Source organism: Rhinoraja longicauda, chromosome 17, assembly GCF_053455715.1.
Source record: "Rhinoraja longicauda isolate Sanriku21f chromosome 17, sRhiLon1.1, whole genome shotgun sequence".
Classification (NCBI taxonomy): domain Eukaryota; kingdom Metazoa; phylum Chordata; class Chondrichthyes; order Rajiformes; family Arhynchobatidae; genus Rhinoraja; species Rhinoraja longicauda.
The window spans coordinates 32,044,392-32,064,508 of NC_135969.1; the positions used below are offsets into that span (position 1 = coordinate 32,044,392).

Below are 20,117 nucleotides of genomic sequence, written 5' to 3' on the forward strand. Positions count from 1 at the left end.
GATTGGTTGGGCTGGAAGGCCTATTTCTGTGCTGTTTCAATGCAATCCTACAGCTTTTTAATGTATCCCATGTTGCCCTGAAACAGTCAAAGTTTATAATGATAATTTAATAGAGTTGAGGCAAGAGCAACCACTATCAAAATTAAATGGTAACTAATGCTCATGGAACTGAAGCTCCTGCTCCCCTTCAATTATTGGGCCAAGACCTTTTCATGAAAATTGAGCATTTTTTCCGATAATGTAGACAGTTGTACTATAATGATCGAGCATTATGTTTCTAATCATTCAGTGTCTCAGCCATTTGATTATTAAGAGGCCCCAGAAGTACTTAATACTTGTTTCTTTGTTTCAAGGCAATATATTACTCCACTTCTGATTTTCAATTGCGGATCTGTTACGAATGCTTTCATTTATATGTTTCTTAACTAACTCCAGTTTTTCACATCATGTTTCATAGTTGTGTCTTTCATTTTTCCCTCTGCTGCTTCTTAACCATTCCTCTTTAACCAGTTGGATCCATGATTTGATGTGAAAATTCTACTTTTCAAAGCATTCAATTTCTGTTTAGTTGCTTTTTTTCCCCTTCAATGCTGGTTATCGATTTATCTTTCAACTGTTTTTTTTAAGTAATTGCATCATAATTGGATTTCTGATTCAAGGGACCTTCAGGCCTCAAATAAATTTCTTGCATGGATTTAACATCATGCCTTCAGATTAATTGCGGTTAATGTGATGAATCAGGCATCCAAAATCCTTCTGATATTTGTGAATTTGTTAAAACTGCACCACAGGATTTTCTGCCTGGTGTTATCTGTGACTCAAGGACAGAAATTGATCTTTATCAAACCAGATTAGAACTCATGAGTGTACAAGATATGGCATGTGTTTGATGTATTTTGAATTGACTCTTAATTTCTTTTAAAGCATGCACATGGAATGTAATATTTTGAAGAACATCTTCAGTTTCCTTTCATAACAGATCTTGCCTATCAATTCTATGTCCATGAAGTGATTTCTGCTGGATCAAATTGGTGCTATTTACCTGACTATTATTACTGCTGGAATCTGCCAATTGGAACTGTTAAAAGTTCACCAATATTTTAATGGTACTCACGTCTAAAATAATGTGTTGCTGAATTCAAATTATGTTTCCCATCTTACGCTTATGGAATTGATATGGTAATAGTGCTGATCACTTACAAATAATATCATTTGTAAATATAATAATTATATATCACTTATAAATATGAAGAGCTAGGCAGGGCCTGATTTAAGTAGAGACAAGAAACTGCAGTTGCTGGTTTACATAAAAAGACACAAAGTGCTGGAATAACTTAGCAGGTCATGCAGCATCTCTGGAGAACATAGATAGGTGACATTTTGGTCTGCGATCCTTTTTCAGCCCGAACGTCACCTATCCATTTTTTCCAGAGATAGTGCCTGATGCACTGAGTTCTACAGCAATTTGTGCCTGCTTTAAGTAAGTTTGCATTCAATGTCTAATAGAAAGTTTACATACATGTTAATTCCATCTATTGCTTATTTGGAGTTTTTATATCCACAAATGTGGAGCTCTGAGAGGAAGAATAATGTGTTTTTGAAAAGAGCTAAAAATAGGGACAAATATGAGTTTAAGTTTATGTATATCCTCACTATATCCTCAATATCCTCACTATAAGTTTAAATACAAATTCAAAGCTGGTAGTCCGGTCCTGAAGGAGAGATGCAATCTTGTCGATCACTTTCTGCTAAATTGTTCATTCAAGGCTCCATCTGCCATCTCACTAAAATGTAAAAGTCTCGATGACACCACAGTGAAAAAGAACAGGGGAGTCTCCCTGGCCAATATTTATCCTCTCATCAACATCTAGTAAAACAGAAGATCTGGCCAATTTAGTAGTTGAGTATAGGAGCAAAGAGGTCCTTCTGCAGTTGTACAGGGTCCTAGTGAGACCGCACCTGGAGTATTGTGTGCAGTTTTGATCTCCAAACTTGAGGAAGGACATTTTTGCTATTGAGGGAGTGCAGCTTAGGTTCACGAGGTTAATTCCCGGAATGAGGGGACTGTCGTATGTTGAAAGACTGGAGCGACTGGGCTTGTATACTGGAATTTAGAAGGATGAGAGGGAATCTTATTGAAACATATAAGATTATTAAGGGATTGGACACGCTAGAGGCAGGAAACATGTTCCTGATGTTGGGGGAGTCCCGAACCAGGGGCCACAGTTTAAGAATAGGCCATTTAGAATGGAAATGAGGAAAAACTTTTCCACTCATAGAGAGTTGTGAAGCTGTGAAATTCTCTGCCTCAGAAGGCAGTGGAGGCCAATTCTCTGGATGCTTTTAAGAGAGAGTTAGATAGAGCTCTTAATGATAGTGGAGTCAAGGGATATGGGGAGAAGCCAGTTACAGGGTACTGATTGTGCATGATCAGCCATGATCACGGTGAATGGCGGTGCTGGCTCGAAGGGCCGAATGGTCTACTCCTGCACCTATCGTCTATTGTCTGTTGTCTATAATTGCACCATTACTGTTGTTGACTTTTCACTGTACAAATTGATTGCTGCTTTTCGTACATCAGAACATTGACTGCTCTTCAGAATGTGGCCACAAATCAATTGGAACACTCTGAGATTGCAAGAAGCATGATATACGTTCTTTTTGTAATTTGTGTGGAGAAATCAGATAACACGGTTGTATTCAGTCAAAACAAATACTATGGGACACTTGACAATCACATAACAAATAATTGCTTCATGTTATGCAGTTGGATTCCGACCTCAGTTTGTAATAGAACGACCAATTGCGAAAAAAATGACATTGTTAGTGAAAAAACGAATTCTGCTTAAAATACAGAGTTTCATTTTTGTATCCTGTACTTTTTTCACTTATTCATTTTCCAAGACATGGTGATTTTGACAAAGTCACAGTTTATTACCCAACCTTCACCCAACCAAGTGCGGCACGGTGGCGCAGCGGTAGAGTTGCTGCCTTACGGCGAATGCAGCGCCGGAGACCCAGGTTCGATCCTGACTACGGGCGCCGTCTGTACGGAGTTTGTACGTTCTCCTCGTGACCTGCGTGGGTTTTCTCCGAGATCTTCGGTTTCCTCCCACACTCCAAAGACGTACAGGTATGTAGGTTAATTGGCTGGGCAAATGTTTAAAAAAAATAGTCCCTAGTGGGTGTAGGATAGTGTTAGTGTGCGGGGATCGTTGGGCGGCGCAGCCCCGGTGGGCCAAAGGGCCTGTTTCTGCGCTGTATCTCTAATTCTCTAAATCTTCAATTACAGAGAAGGTGGTGGTGAGCTTCCTTCTTGAACTGCTACAGTCATTCTGGTGAAGGTACTCTCAAAGTAATTTTGGGTAGGAAAAGCCACACTGTTGTGCACCTGGTAGTGCCACTGCCTCATAGCACGAGAAACACTGTTTCCTGCTGTCTGTGTGGAGTTTGCACGTTCTTCCTGTGACCACATGGATGCTCCAGTTTATCCCCACATCCCAAAGATGCACAGATTTGTAGGCTAATTGACTGCTGTAAATTGCCCTTTGTGTGTCATAGAGTGGTAGGATCTGAGACTATTTTGTAGATAGTCCACACTGCAGCTGCTGTGAGTGTGTAGTGGAGCGAATGACTTTGATTGCAGGAATTTCTTGAGGTTTCCTGCATCATTTTGACATTTTGTTGATTCAGAATCCAAGTTTTATTGTTGATACAGCAGAGTGCCTTAACGCTGCTTTAGATGTCTAAAAAATGGCCCCATTAAATTAGCAGCTCAGGGAAAGGTTGTTCGTCTACTAAATTGATATTTTATTGCACCTGACAAATGGTGTAACACATACAAATTTCTATTTCTCATGTTATTGAACCACGCAAATCAATTCTTAGCCAGTATTTGATAGGATATTGAAAACTATCTGTCAACGAAGGAAGGCCTAATTTCATAGGACTGCAGAAACAAGCAACAACGTTGTTCCACACTGCTGCTAATTTCATGTAGTAGAGCAGAGGGAGCATTAAAGTGTCGAAGAAATACCTTACAAATTGTTTTGGCTTTGAAAGGATATGCAAATTTTCATGCCCACAACCAATGAGTTTATATATTTTGATAAGTGTGCGGTGTGAATGCTCGAAGGGTTGAACATTTTCACCGTAATTCCAGTATGATTCTAATGATCACGAAGAGCAACATCTCATGTCAGTCCTTTGTGGCAAGGCAACTCACCCAAATCACCCATTCCTTCTCTCCAGAGATGCTGCCTGTCCCACTAAGTTACTCCAGCATTTTGCGTCTATTTTTAGCGATGTCTGCTGAGTATATTTCACAAAGCCGGACAGAGTATCAGTGCACAGTTTATTGGTGACTGTGTGGTGCTAGCAAGGACTGCCAACAATGCCCGACATCATTGTTCAGATTAGAATGAAGGGGATCATATTTGCCTGGATTGTAATTCACCTTTCCGTTCCCACGTCGTCGGACGGGTGCCATAGCCGCACTGGAACAATGTGGACAGAAGAGCAGTTAATTCTGGAAATTGAGCCTTCAGAGGCACAGAGAAGATATTTACTGGATTCATAGATTTGGCTCAATTCACTGTCGCATCTCTTTCTTAATATCGTCAAAGTGAATGATGAGTCTACTGCAGTGGAAGGCGTTTCACAAAAGGCCAAAATGGGTCATTCATTAACAAGACATTGTTCCTTGCACTGGCTTCAGTCAACGTCAAGGAAAGTGGATGTTATGGAGGCTCTTGCTCCAGTGGGTTGTTTAATAGTTCACCTCTGTTCATTGCTGCATGTGCAGTGTTGGAGAGCCTTGTTCCAATCTATAGGCTGCACATTGCTGATTGCTGTAGTTGTGTGTGTGTGTGTGTGGCGAAAGATTTTCATTAATCACTCTCTGCTGCCGGCAAGCGAGGCAGTCTGCTGGATGTTCAAAGTCAGATGTTGATCTTTTTAAGGTTGCCTTGTCTTTAGGGAATGCCCTGCGATTTGAGAGAGCATTCCATCAGAATGAAGTCCACCCAACAACCTTAATTTGTGGGCGAGGTTTAGCACGTCAATGATTTATAAGTAGTCGTAGAATACAAGATTAAGGAAGTAATGATACATTTGCATTAATCAATAGTTAAGCCGCATTCTGGGTACTTTGTGCATTTTTGCATGTTCCATTAGAGAAATGACATTAAATCCATAAAGAGCATGGAAGATAGATACTCCAAGATATCAGATTTGTGTAGTTGTGAAAAGAAATGTGAGATACTGGCAATATTTCAGGGAGTAGAGTAGATAAGAAATTTAATGAAGATTTGAAAATTAATGTTAGATTTTAAAATCAACTCATGTCCATTGTGAAGTGCTTTGAGAGGTTAGTTGTTGGGGAGAAGGCAGGAACGGGGTACTGATTGAAAATGATCAGCCATGATCACATTGAATGGTGGTGCTTACTCGAAGGGCCGAATGGCCTACTGCTGCACCTATTGTCTATTGTCTATTGTGACGCACATCAACTCCTGCCATGATAAGGATCTGGACCCACTCCAGTCAGCCTTTTGCCACAACAGATCGATAGTAGACATAATCTTGCTGGCACTCCACTCACTTGGATAACAAGATCCTATTCGTCAGGCTGGTCTTCGTCATCTACAGCTTGGCGTTCAACACCAAGATCCCCTCTAAACTCATCACCAAACTCGGGGAACTGGGTCTCTGCTCATCTTTACGCAGTTGGATCCTCAACTTCTTCATTGGCAGATCTCGATCATTGTGAATAGGCAACTACATTCCCTGCCCGCTAGCTATCAGCACATGGGCACTTCAAGGTGGTGTTGTCACCCGCTGCTCTACTCTGTAGCCAGGCACAGCTCCAACACCATCTTTACATTTGCTGATGTTGCCAGCATTGATGGAGGAATAATGTGTAATGATGAGTCAATCTGATTAAATGATTTGCAGAACAACAATGTTGCTCTTACTATTAACAAGACCAAGGAGCTGATCATTGACTTTCGCAAGGATGAACTGAGGGTTCTTGAACCTGTCTTCATTGGTGAAGAATGTCAACAGAATCAAGTTCCTGGGCATGCACATCTCATGCACATCACCGAATACTCCATCGAACTGCGACAGGTGTATGTTAGGGAGTAAACTGCCTAGTTGCATCATGGCCAAGTTTGGTAACTCGAGAACACTAGAATGAAGGAGGCTAGAGAGGGTGATGGACATTGCCCAATCCATCTCGACCCAAAACGTCACCCGTTCCTTCTCTCCAGAGATGCTGCCTGTCCCGCTGAGTTATTCCAGCATTTTGTGTCTACCTTTGGTGTGAACTTGCATCTGCAGTTCCTTCCTACACATTATCTGGATTAATGTGCCTTGGAAAATAGTAGATTGCATTTGCTGTCACTTTATACCATTGTTGTTGCATCTTGTGATATGGTAACAACAATGGTATGAAGTGACAGCAAGTGTAATGTCTGAAAGCAAATCGACTATCAACATTGGGAAGAAACGGACACGTTGATGTGCCATAAATACCAACTTCAGCGGATTTATTTATTTCCCTTATGTCAGCAACAATCACTTTTGCCACCATCATGCAATTTGAGCATCATGGACAGTGATCATTATCTCTTCTCATATTAGATCTTCATTATACACTAATTAATGGAGCGTCACAGAGCTGAAAATACCAGCTTTCTGTTCAGTATTTGCTTCAGCAGCTTTTCACCTGATTGTTTCAGAAATGTGAGGAAACATTTGCTGAATCATAAGCATGGATGAGTCAAGGTGTCATTTTATTTATCTGAATTTGCATAATTGGAAAATTATTTGGTTACTTTGGATAATGGATTTAAAATGCAACTCACCCCAATTTGAGATACTGTAGGACTGCATTATAGTCAGTACTGACTATTGCTGAGAAAAGAACAGAGAAGATGCCGTACGGTAACGAGATTAATGCATTCTTCACTACCTTAGTGAAAGGTGTGTATTAAAGGAGAGGAAATGCACAGTAACAAAACCATTATGCATATTGAACAAGATGAAACAGGACAACATCAAACAAAGGCACTGTCTATCCATAGCCATTTATTTACTCCAATTACATTCGAAAGCAACACATGAAATTCTTACCCTTACATTTTCTAGATAAAAACTGAACTGCTGAACTATGTAATAGCTAAGGCTGTGAAATGTTTTCTTTTTCAGTTAATGACACGGAAGGAGAACTTGGTGATTTGAATACCATTAATATCACGGACCATGACACAAGCAAGGTCGTGGTGTCTGACCTAGACACAAACAGCAAGTATATGTTCCACCTGGGAGCTTACACTAAAGCTGGTCTTGGGAGTCTTATTACGGAAGAAGGAACAACGATTACGGAAGGAGGTAGGAAAATTTTGTTTATAAATTGGGATCTTACTGCAAAATATGCTTGCTTTGTAATCATATTATTGATATTTCATCGGACTCTAAGTGTTAAACTTTACATATAATTTCCAACAGCTGATTAGAACAATGTCTTCTCTGTGGCCTGATCAAAAATGCTTTTTGTTTCATTCATTTTACGTGGTCTACATTTCATTGAAATGGCAAATGAAAATGGATAAATTAGAGACGTAGCAATTAATTTAAAATGTATAAAACATGACCAAGTTATAACTGGCATATGAAACTCTAAATTCAAAACTGCAGTTATGAAAACACATGTAATTCCTTTATCTATTCTATTCTTTAGAACAGTTTGGCAGCCTTTATTGCCTCATAATCTTGATGGCAAAACACATTTAGATTATGGAGTACTAAGTACTCTTACTTAATAGAGGTAGAGTACAAAGCACCACTAGTTCAACCCAACATCAAGTAAATAATGGAGGATTTCCATGCATTTAATATTTAAAGGAATGGTAATGATGAAAATAATAGAATTCAACATAGACAAATCGACGGGATAAGGTTTCGACCCTAGGGGCTCAAAAGAAATATGTGAAGAAATTTTACATGTATTAGTCACAATTTTTCACAGCTCTCAGAAATTATGTCTTTGGATTAGAAAATTGCAAAAGTCAATTCATTATTTAAGAAGGGAAGCAGAAACCTGGTAACCGCAGACCGGAGATCATTTAATACCAACTATGGGAAAGCTACTCCAATCTATCATCAGAGATGGAGTGACTGAGCACTTGACCAGAGAGTCTGCATTGATCCGCGAGGAATAGATCATGTCTGAATCAGGTTTTTTTTCAGACAACAATAAATAGAGTATGGAGGATGGAGAAGTGAATGTGGATGTTTTCTGTATCCAGTTTAGAAGACACTTAACAAGATATAGCTCAAGATGTTATCAAATATCTGAGCAGAGAGGATTTCGTGCACAAATGTTATGTGGATAAGCAATTGTTTGGTAGGCAGGAGACGCAGAGTAGGGAAAAGGATTCACTCTCTGCTTGCCAGGATGCGCTTTTCCCAGGCATTCAGCAAGCAGCTTTCACATTATAATAATAATAATAATAATGACTTGCATGAAGGTAACGAGAGCTGAATATTCAGGGTGGATACAGCAAAAACAATTTACATGTTGGGGAAATCAAAATCATGATAGCTAAATCTGAAAGTTAGAGCCAGGTTACATAAGAATGAAATCACAAGGACATTTACAAACAAATGTCTGATTCTCACATCTCCAATGGGCAATGAATACTGGAGGTCAGGTGAAGTTTCAAAACATGAATAAAGAGCAAGTTAATTTGCTGTAAAAATCGACTAATAAGTAATTGATTGAACTTGGGGAGCTGAATTGCCTTCCCAACTTATTAGATTGAAGTGTTTTCCAGAGGAAGCAAGATATTATTGACCGATTAGTTTGCTTTAGAGAAATAGCATGGAAACAGGCCCTTCGACCCACTGAGTCCATGATGACCATTGATCACCTGTTCACACCAGTCCTATGTTATCCCACTTTTGCCTCTGTTCCCTGCAGACAGCACTTAAAGTCAGGATTGAACCCAGGTCTGAGAGTCAGCCGTTTTACCAGATGTGCCATTGTGCCACCCCAAACGTATGGAACAAAATGTTAATAACAATATTTCAGAAATCCAGGGAAGAAAAATATCAAGAGATGAAAAATGCATCATTTTGAAAATCACAGCATTGATTATAAAACGTGCTAAGTAATATCTTAAACTTTAAAAGTTAGATTTCTATGAAACCATCATTAACTTACAGCAGGTTAATCAAAGAGTGCGGGCTGGACGGTGCTGGGAAATACCAGCAGCTCTGCAGAGAACATTGTGGTTTTCTGTTGTTCCACATTAGTTTGATAACTCTGTGTGCTGCTGGAACTGTTACCTAAAGCAAGTAATGATCTGAATGGAACATTCCAGCTCACTGTACAAATTTTCACAACTTTGTTCATTCAATATGGTTAAGCAGCTTCAGTGATTCACGCAGATTCCAGGTACAACACTTGATGTGCTGGGTTATTTCAAGTGGCTTGTTCAGCAAAAGCAAGCAAAGTGGGAAAGTTGCATTCCTGGCTGTTACAATATTAACTGAAGCGATTTCATTATATATAAAATACTCGTATATCTAATTCTATGAGGTGATCTAAGATATTGTTTCCATGCTGCTGCTTCCGTTTATTTTAATGGGAGTTGGGCACAGTGTTTCATGTTGAACATTTACAATGAACAGCCCATGATTTCATGGTTCATTTAAGACTGAACATAAAACATTTAATCCACTTTTATCATCTTTATTATAGTTTCGTAAATTCTAATGGCTGTTTCATTCGCCTTTGGCACCTAGAGTTACTGCTGCACCCTGGAATAAATGGCACAGAACATTCCAAATGAGATCTTGGAGTTTAAACTTTTGTTCCAGTTAAATAAGTGTGAAACCAAAAGCAATAGCCATTATTAGAAACAGCAGATCATTTAAAAAGTAATAAATAGCCGTTATGTAAACGTCTTCACTTCACGCGTACAGCTGTAGGAAACTGGGCCGGGATAATCCCAACACTGAAAGCAACCTTGGTTCATTAATTTCCTCAGACATGAAATTCGCAAAAAAATACATCAAACCTGTCAAGCTAGACTAAGAAAATAATATATTTTTTCAATTTGGCAAATGGTCTGTGAACTATGGATCAAGTCCTTATCTTGGTAATGTATCTTATGAACTAATGGTCAAACAAAAGAACCGTATCAATGTATCAATTTAGGGAGAAGCCTTCCTCAGTTACTGATTGCCAGCAATATTTTGGAATCTCGGAAGATAGACACAAAATGCTGGAGTAACCCAGCGGGAGAGGCAGCATCTCTGGATAGAAGGAATGGGTGACGTTTCGGGTCTTGACCCTTCTTCAGACATTTATTTACAGCAGAGAAAGTTCATAAGTTCCAGGAGCAGTCTTAAGCCATTTGGCACAATCGTGACTGATCTATCTTTCCCTCTCAACCCATTCTCCTGCCTTTGACCCATAACCCCTGAAACCCTAACTAATCAAGAAATCAAGAAAATGGCTTTTAAACATGACAGGATAGTGTTGTGATTTCCACTCACGGGAGAGTTTCAGATGAGATGACATAGTTGCATCAATAGGACTATCATTTAAAAGCAATGTGCATTGGAATTTCTTCTTGCAGAGGGTGATGAATCTTTGCAAGCATCTATTCCAGAGAATTGTGGCGACTGGATCTTTGGAAATAGATATTTTTTTAAAGATCAGGGAACTGAGGGTTATTTGGCTGGTATACCCAGAGCTCATGTCTTCAGAAGAGGAGTTGAGGCATGGGGAAGATCAGTATTCAATCATGCTTGACAAATCTACTGGAATTTTTTGAGGATGTAACTAGGAAAATTGACAAGGGAGGGTCAGTGGATGTGGTGTACCTCGACTTTCAGAAAGCCTTCGACAAGGTCCCACACAGGAGATTAGTGGGCAAAATTAGGGCACATGGTATTGGGGGTAGGGTACTGACATGGATAGAAAATTGGTTGACAGACAGAAAGCAAAGAGTGGGGATAAATGGGTCCCTTTCGGAATGGGAGGCAGTGACCAGTGGGGTACCGCAAGGTTCGGTGCTGGGACCACAGCTATTTACGATATACATTAATGACTTAGACGAAGGGATTAAAAGTACCATTAGCAAATTTGCAGATGATACTAAGCTGGGGGGTAGTGTGAATTGTGAGGAAGATGCAATAAGGCTGCAGGGTGACTTGGACAGGTTGTGTGAGTGGGCGGATACATGGCAGATGCAGTTTAATGTAGATAAGTGTGAGGTTATTCACTTTGGAAGTAAGAATAGAAAGGCAGATTATTATCTGAATGGTGTCAAGTTAGGAGGAGGGGGAGTTCAACGAGATCTGGGTGTCCTAGTGCATCAGTCAATGAAAGGAAGCATGCAGGTACAGCAGGCAGTGAAGAAAGCCAATGGAATGTTGGCCTTCGTAACAAGAGGAGTTGAGTATAGGAGCAAAGAGGTCCTTCTACAGTTGTACCGGGCCCTGGTGAGACCGCACCTGGAGTACTGTGTGCAGTTTTGGTCTCCAAATTTGAGGAAGGATATTCTTGCTATGGAGGGCGTGCAGCGTAGGTTCACTAGGTTAATTCCCGGAATGGCGGGACTGTCGTATGTTGAAAGGCTGGAGCGATTGGGCTTGTATGCACTGGAATTTAGAAGGATGAGGGGGGATCTTATTGAAACATATAAGATAATTAGGGGATTGGACACATTAGAGGCAGGAAACATGTTCCCAATGTTGGGGGAGTCCAGAACAAGGGGCCACAGTTTAAGAATAAGGGGTAGGCCATTTAGAACGGAGATGAGGAAGAACTTTTTCAGTCAGAGAGTGGTGAAGGTGTGGAATTCTCTGCCTCAGAAGGCAGTGGAGGCCAGTTCGTTGGATGCTTTCAAGAGAGAGCTGGATAGAGCTCTTAAGGATAGCGGAGTGAGGGGGTATGGGGAGAAGGCAGGAACGGGGTACTGATTGAGAGTGATCAGCCATGATCGCATTGAATGGCGGTGCTGGCTCGAAGGGCTGAATGGCCTCCTCCTGCACCTATTGTCTATTGTCTATAATGGGGATGGTGAAGGGGACCTTGGCTACATTCTGTTTCTGTTTTCATATGTCTAGTACCCTGAATACTCTTATTTTGAGACAGTGATTTCTGTCATTTCTCCATCTCCATTGTTAGTTTCTCATCATCAACATCTTTGGTCATCTCACGACTGCTAATTTAATTTGATTTAACTCATATTTTGAATGTTACACCGTGATAAAAACATCATCCTTTAAGACTGTAAGCCCCTTCCCATCCCTTTTCTCAATATCCCTCTCAGCAGAAACACCATCTCTGCATCTGCCCTGAAAAGTCCCCCTGTACTTCTGTACTTTTCATCGAGGTCACCTCTCGTTCTTCGAAATTCTAGAGAGGATAGACACATTCTGCTTATCTATCTCAGTGAAGAAATCTACAGGTGAAGAATGGCTTCCTTTGGAATTGTTGGGTATTCTGCAATAGTGAACAGCTTTGCTGAACATTAGCTACCATGAAACGATGCTTCATCAAAGTTGAAGTCTGTTTACTTCTGACTCTTTGCCAACCAATAATTAAAACAAACAGAAAAAACAAGGCACAGTGGAAATAATGAGCTGTGAAATGCAGAGCCCAAAGGAGATTAGATATGTAATATTCATCTTCACTGCTTGGGTCTAAAATGTAGATCAGTGATCCTGGCTATTTATCCAGGGGGGGTGGGGGGGGCGCTTTGCAAAAAGAGCAAATGAGAGTTATATGAACTTAACACATTGCTTGTTCTTTGTTAATAATGTGATTATACATAGATACACAGAGACAATAGGTGCAGGAGTAGGCCATTCGGCCCTTCGAGCCAGCACCACCATTCAATGTGATCACGGCTGATCATCCACAATCAGTGCCCTGTTCCCGCCTTCTCCCCATACATCAATACATTCAAAACTCCGCTGCCCGTCTACTCACACACACCTCGATCCGTGACCATATCACCCCCGTCCTTTATAAACTCCACTGGCTCCCCATCCCCCAGAGAAACCAGTACAAAATCCTCATAACCTACAAAGCCCTCCATAACCTGGCCCCATCCTACCTGACCGACCTCCTCCACAGGCACACTCCCACCTGCACCCTCCGCTCTGCCGCTGCCAATCTCCTATCCCCCCACATCCGGACCAAACTCAGATCCTGGGGGGACAGGGCTTTCTCCATCGCTGCTCCCACCCTATGGAACTCACTACCTCAAACCGTTAGAGACTCCTCCACACTCACCACATTCAAAACATCGCTGAAGTCTGACCTGTTCAGTACTGCCTTCAACCACTGAAGGTCACCTCACCTTCTGTCTCCTTTCTCTGTTCATTTATTTATTTACTTATTTATCTATTTATTCATTTCCCTATGTTCTCAAAATCTCTGTAAAGCGTCTTTGAGTATATGAAAAGCGCTATATAAATAAAATGCATTATTATTATTATTATTATACCCCTTGATTCCGCTAGCCCTAAGAGCTCTATCTAATTCTCTTTTGAATGCATCCAGTGAATCGGCCTCCACTGCCTTCTGAGGCAGAGAATTCCACAAATTCACAACTCTCTGTGTGAAAATGTTTTTCCTTCCCTCAGTTCTAAATTGCCTACCCCTTATTCTTGAATGTACAACAAACTTAAACTGTGGCCCCTGGTTCCGGACTCCCCCAACATCGGGAACATGTTTCCTGCATCTAGCGTGCCCAATCCCTTAATAATTTTATATGTTTCGAAAAGATCCCCTCTCATCCTTCTAAATTCCAGTGAATACAAGCCCAGTCGTTCCATTTTTTTTATCATATAACAGTCCCGCCATCCCGGGAATTAACCTTTTGAACCTACACTGCACTCCCTCAATAGCAAGAATGTTTGTTCTCAAATTAGGAGACCAAAACTGCACACAATACTCCAGGTGTGATCTCACCAGGGGCCTGTACAACTGCAGAAAGATCTTATTGCTCCTATACTCAACTCCTCTCATTATGAAGGCCAACATGCCATAAGCTTTCTTCACTGCCTATTATACCTGCATGCTTACTTTCAGTGACTGATGTACTAAAACACCCAGGTCCCGTTGTACTTCCCCTTTTCCTAACCTAACACCATTCAGATAATAATCTGCCTTCCCGTTCTTGCCACCAAAGTGGATAACCTCACATTATACTGCATCTGCTATGCATCTGCCCACTCACCCAACCTATCCAAGTCACCCTGCATCCTCATAGCATCCTCTTTCACAGTTCACACTGCCACCCAGCTTTGTGTCATCTGCAAATTTGCTAATGTTACTTTTAATTCCTTCATCTAAATCATGAATGTATATTGTAAATAGCTGCGGTCCCAGGACCGAGCCGTGCGCCACCTTTATGCAATTCCTTTTTCAAACAGGCAGAAAAATCGTGCCAACCCATTCCATCTGTGTACACAGCTCGCTATATAAACAGCCCCATTCTCGCCCCACTCCATCCTTACAACCATCCCCCTTCCCTCCACTTCAATGATAATCTCCAGTGCTGTCTGTGTGGAGTTTGCATGCATTGCTGTGAAGTTACAACTTTGATATTGATGTCAAATTATCAGATTAATGTAAGAATTTAAGAAGCAGGCAGCTGTGCTTGTTCCAAAAATCCTCTCATTGCAGCAAGCGCCACAAGGAGCTTTACAACACTTCGGCTGTCCCTATCGAGATATCATTTCTAGCGATTTCCTCACTGGAATTTTAGACAATAGACGGAAAGTTACTTGTGAGCTGGGAGCACATTGTTGAACCCAGGCCAATTAGTGCACATTCAACAGTGCGGTTTGCCTTCACCAGAAGGGTACGTGTAATGAGCTGCTCTTCAACAATGTGCTGCTCGCACTCTGGCCTGTGGATGCAACATTTACAAGACACGGTGAAATTAGTTTATTTAACACACATATTCCAAGTACTTCAACCTTTTATGGCCATGCTTTAAATATTCAATGTCAGTGCAAAGTTCAAGCCTCAAAACCACCAGCTGCTTTATTTCATTCACTTAAAATCAATAAACACAAAGTTGAATGCTCACAACCTACTTATATAATTGAAGCACTGGCTCCGCTGTGAATCTGCCATATCCTCTCAGCATGGTTGTGTCTGAAATAATCATTGTATATGAAATGTACTTATTAAGCTCAAACATTTGCTAAAAAGCAGCTAGTCAAATTAAATATCCACATGCAAACATACGCGTGATTCATGCCACATTTTCCTCATGTATTTTTATTCACTGAAAATGGATCAACAACATCAAAGGTAATTGAGAAGAATTTTGTTTTGCTCTGTTATCTCCTCTCTGTCAATCTTGCCTTCTCTCCTGCAATGGAATTTATGATTTCTTACCCTTTTCTATCCATGTTGTAACATGTACATTTTAAATGCAGTCTTTTTCTTTTGACCTATTTGGCTTGCATTTGATTTATTCACAATTTTAATTCCTGAATTTTCCATTCAGATGCTTTGAGGTTTCTGTGTCCATTCGAACATCCCATACTGCATGGAAAAGAAAATTACTGAGGCCACTGCTAGTCCCACAGGGTATTCCAGTGTTAACTTTTACTCCTCTTTAACATAATTATAATTTACATATCTGTGTTTGTGCTTAAACTACTGGGAATTAGAAAGCCAAATAAGATAGTGTGCATTGATGGGAAAATGTAGCCTGCATGGAATAGTTAGTGTCAGAAATTCAAACGTTCAGGTGAAAGGATCAAGCTAATACTGGAAATAAAGCAGATGAAAGCCAGCCAAGAGCACAGGGTCAAAAACTTGTAAAAGAAGTATGTACGGTGGCGCCATACAATGGCAGCCTCGCCAACAGTCTGTCTCGTCGTTTTCCTTCTTTGTTGTTTTTAGTATGTTGTAAAATGTATGTTTTAGTGTATCTTTAGCATTGTATTATGTGGGGGGTGGGGTGGGGGGAGGTTGGGGGAAACTTTTAAAAATCTCTTTCCTCGACGGAGATGCGATTTTATTTTTCCCGTACCATATCTCCGTCCGCGCTGCAGTCTAACATCGAGGGGCTGGCGGCCTCTTGCTGGGGATCCACTTTGGGAGCTCCAACCGCGGGAGCCTGCGGACTTAACATCGTGGAGCTGGCGGTCCCTTTGTCAGGGATCGACCTCTGGAGATCCAACCGTGGGAGTCTGCAGACTTAACATCGTGGAGCTCGTGGTCCCTTGGTTAGGGACCGTCTTCGGGAGCTCCAACCGCAGGAGCTTCGACCGCCCCAATCGATGGCCCTTGTGGCTAAAGGGATCAGGGGGTATGGAGAGAAGGCAGGTACAGGTTACTGAGCTGGATGATCAGCCATGATCATATTGAATGGCGGTGCAGGCTCGAAGGGCCGAATGGCCTCCTCCTGCACCTATTTTCTATGTTTCTATATTTCTAATCGTGGGAGCTTCGATCGCCCCAACGCGGGAGCTTCAATCGCCGGCTGCGGGAGCTTCGATCGGCCCGACTGCAGATGGTTCGACTGCCCCGTCCACAGGAGAATAAGGAGGAAAGAAGATAATACTTTATTGGCTTCCATCACAGTGAGGAAAGTGGGGGAGGCGCTGTGGTGGATGTTTATGTTAATTTTTATGTAGTTGGGTGTCTTGGTGCTTTTTTCTGGCATGACTGTAGGGTAAATCAAATGTTGCTGTACCTTAAATGGTACCCGTGACAATAAAGGACCATTGACCCATCGAACCATTAATAAAGAAGCAGAGATTGGGTCTAAAAGGTAACATCCCAGTCACGCTTTGCATTGGTGTGGATAAAATAAGAGTGCCCATTTATTAGTGTTGGCCCTTGATCAACTCAACTGCACTCTAATGCCAAGTGAAGTTCTACAGGTATTCTCCTTTCCACGACTTCCATAGTATTTTTCTTCTTTCTTGAGTTTCCATCAATGAATGTATTGTTGCCAGTATTCATGCGTTGAAGTATCGGGGTGGACCACTAGCACTAACCTCTGAGTGCAATCTTGGTAAACATCAGAAGCTGCATTTTGGCCTCAGCTACCTTCTGAGCAACATCACACGGAGCCAAGCCACATTTCGTCATCAGTTTGTTCCTGGAAAGGTGCATATGCAACTAGGTGCCGGATGTCTTTGCAAAGGATCTCTGTTGTCGAGCATGTTACATCAACAATGTATTAATGAAAGGGCGGAAATACATTTTGCTTGTTCACTCCCCTCACACTCCTAGGAACCCTGGTATCTCACATAACAATCAAGTGTCCATATCAACGGAGAACATAGAACAGTATAGGCAGAAACAGGCCCTTTGGCCCACAATGTCTGTGCCGAGCATGATGTCAAAGTAAACCAAGGTCCAGTGCCTGCACGTGACCCTTATCTCTCCATTTTCTGCACATCCGTGTGCCTATTTAAAAGGGTTCACTTCTACCAGAAAAAGTTGGTTCACCTATGTGCACCATGTCCACTAACGTACCAATAGATTTCGAAAACAGGAATAGCCTTGAGGTTCCAACCACTTTGAACATCAGACTTAGAGGCCAATAAAAAAAAAACTGCTGAGGAAACTCAGCACGTTGAGCAACATTTGTGGGGTTGGGAGGGGGTTGGGGAGAGAGGGGGGTTGGAGAGGAATTTTTACATTTTGGATCAAGACCATGCATCAAGTTTTAGAGTGGAGAGGGAAGATATTGGGTATAAGGAGGAGAGGGGTGAGACAGGGGTGATAGGTGGACCAAAGGTAGTTCTGGTGTTATTTTCCAAGTACACACAGGCTGTGCTTCAAAGAAAGCTTGTCCGAAACATTCAGGGAGACTGACCTGCGATTAACATCCAGCCCCTACCATGCAGTGGCTCCAACCTTATTTTGACACGAAACTAGAATGGCTGCACATATTCAGTCTCTTTTTAAAATGAGTTGAAATTCCTCTGCGCACTGTCCCTGTGGGCTGGTTAGTTTGCTTGTACCATATTCTTGCTATTTTAATAAGGCCATATTTTAACATAATGAAATACATTTTTTGAATAGTTTACAGAAGAATATTAGAACTGTTGTTTCTGAAATTTTCTCCAATTGTCAGCACATTAAATGAGTTTTATTGAACAGCTTTATGAGCAATATTGGAGTTCTTCAAAACATGGAGAATGATTTGTCCAACGTATGGTGCAAATGACTGATCTCTGACAACATACACTCCCAGTTCGCCAGGAATAAATTGCAACTTGTTTAACAAGGCATCTGAGTACAAGGGAGACACAAAGAACTGCCATTGCTGGAATCTTGAGTAAAACACAAAGTGCTGGAGTAACTCAACTAGTCAGACAGCATCTGTAAACTGAGTGAACAGTTGACATTTTGGGCAGGGACCCTTTTTCAGAAGCTGCCAGAGGAAGCTATCAAAGCAGACACAATTACAAATTTTAAAAGACATTTGAACAGATATATGTATAGGAAGGGTTTAGAGGGATATGGGGGCAAATGGAGCTAGCCCAGAATGCCAGTTTGATCTACATGGACAAGATGGGCCAAAGGGTCTGTTTCCATGCTGTATAACTCTATCTCTTATAGAAACATCTGAAAAAATGCTGCAAATAGCATCAAGAACCGTTGAAAGTCTGTTACTTCCAAAATAAATTTAAATTTATCTTGTGCAATCCAGCAAACAGTGGAAGGAATTTCTCGTGGCAAAGCAAAACAAGACCCACCCACAACAAGCTCCACCCAGAGTGCATCCTGCTCACAAACTGCCCCCTTCTTCATGAAATGCAATGTTAGCAGCTCGAGCTGGGTGAAGTAGAAGAGACCAATAAACTGCAGGGCTACACCAGATGAAGGGCTTCTGCTTTGAGGCTGGCACCGACCGCAAAGCTGTAAAGTTTCACAACTGTCCTCAAGGGCTCAAAGCGAGACGACAACCAGGATGCTTTCACAGCTGCTGCATGATTGAGCAGGTTGTCAGACTGGCCAAATGCAGGAGATGACAAGGATCATGAAGGAATCTATCTCCATATCATATCATATCATATATCTACAGCCGGAAACAGGCCTTTTCGGCCCTCCAAGTCCGTGCCGCCCAGTGATCCCCGTACATTAACACTATCCTACACCCACTAGGGACAATTTTTACCTTTACCCAGCCAATTAACCTACATACCTGTACGTCTTTGGAGTGTGGGAGGAAACCGAAGATCTCGGAGAAAACCCACGCAGGTCACGGGGAGAACGTACAAACTCCTTACAGTGCAGCACCCATAGTCAGGATCGAACCTGTGTCTCCGGCGCTGCATTCGCTGTAAAGCAGCAACTCTACCGCTGCGCTACCGTGCCGCCCATGTTCTGCAAGAGGTGGTGCAGACCCTGCCATGGAGTCATACAGCACGGAAGCAGACCCTTTGGCCCAACTGACCAAGACACCCCATTTTGCCCATATCCTAAACCTTTCCTATCTATGTACCTGTCCAAATGTCTTCTAAATATCATTATAATACCTTCCTCCATTACCTCCTCTGGCAGCCCGTCCCATCTACCCTCCACATTGTGAAAAAGTTGCTCCTCAAATTCCTATTAAATCTTTCCCTTCTCACCGTAAACCTAGCTCCTCTGGTTCTTGATTCCCCTACTCTTGGTAAGAGTCATGACCTAACAGAGGTTGCTTGTGCCACATGTATCAAATGAATTGTGTTTCATTGCAGTTGGGTATTGAGTGATGCTTTCCTTTCACAATTATAGCCGCATTTTGGGAGACCACATGATGGAGTTTAGTCAGAACTTTATCCAGAAATCTTTACCAGGTCTTTACCCTGAAAAGATTGTTAGCTTAACCCATCATTGAATGTTTTAATGAGATTACTTCTTCCAAAATCGGTGAGTTGAGCCCAATAATTTGTAGCCTCTCCTCACTGCACATCCTGGCAACTCACGGATCGAGAGAGCACCAAACTCGAGGCGGGTATTTTCGGTACAGGGGTAAAAAATGCACACCACAGTTTGAATGAGGTAGTCCTAAAAGTGTGTACAATCTCAACTGCCAGCTCGGTTGCGGAAAGACTTT

General features: G+C 41.6%; 1 protein-coding gene across 7 annotated transcripts in view; it reads left to right on the plus strand.

Annotated features, from left to right (window-relative positions):
* Positions 1-20,117, plus strand: part of chl1b (cell adhesion molecule L1-like b) — a 639,417-nt gene that overhangs the window by 592,500 nt on the left and 26,800 nt on the right. For all 7 annotated transcript variants that reach the window (XM_078414480.1, XM_078414482.1, XM_078414481.1 and 4 more), the window contains one exon: positions 7,213-7,395. In XM_078414480.1, the coding sequence (XP_078270606.1) occupies positions 7,213-7,395 (183 nt within the window). The remainder of the gene's footprint in view (positions 1-7,212; positions 7,396-20,117) is intronic.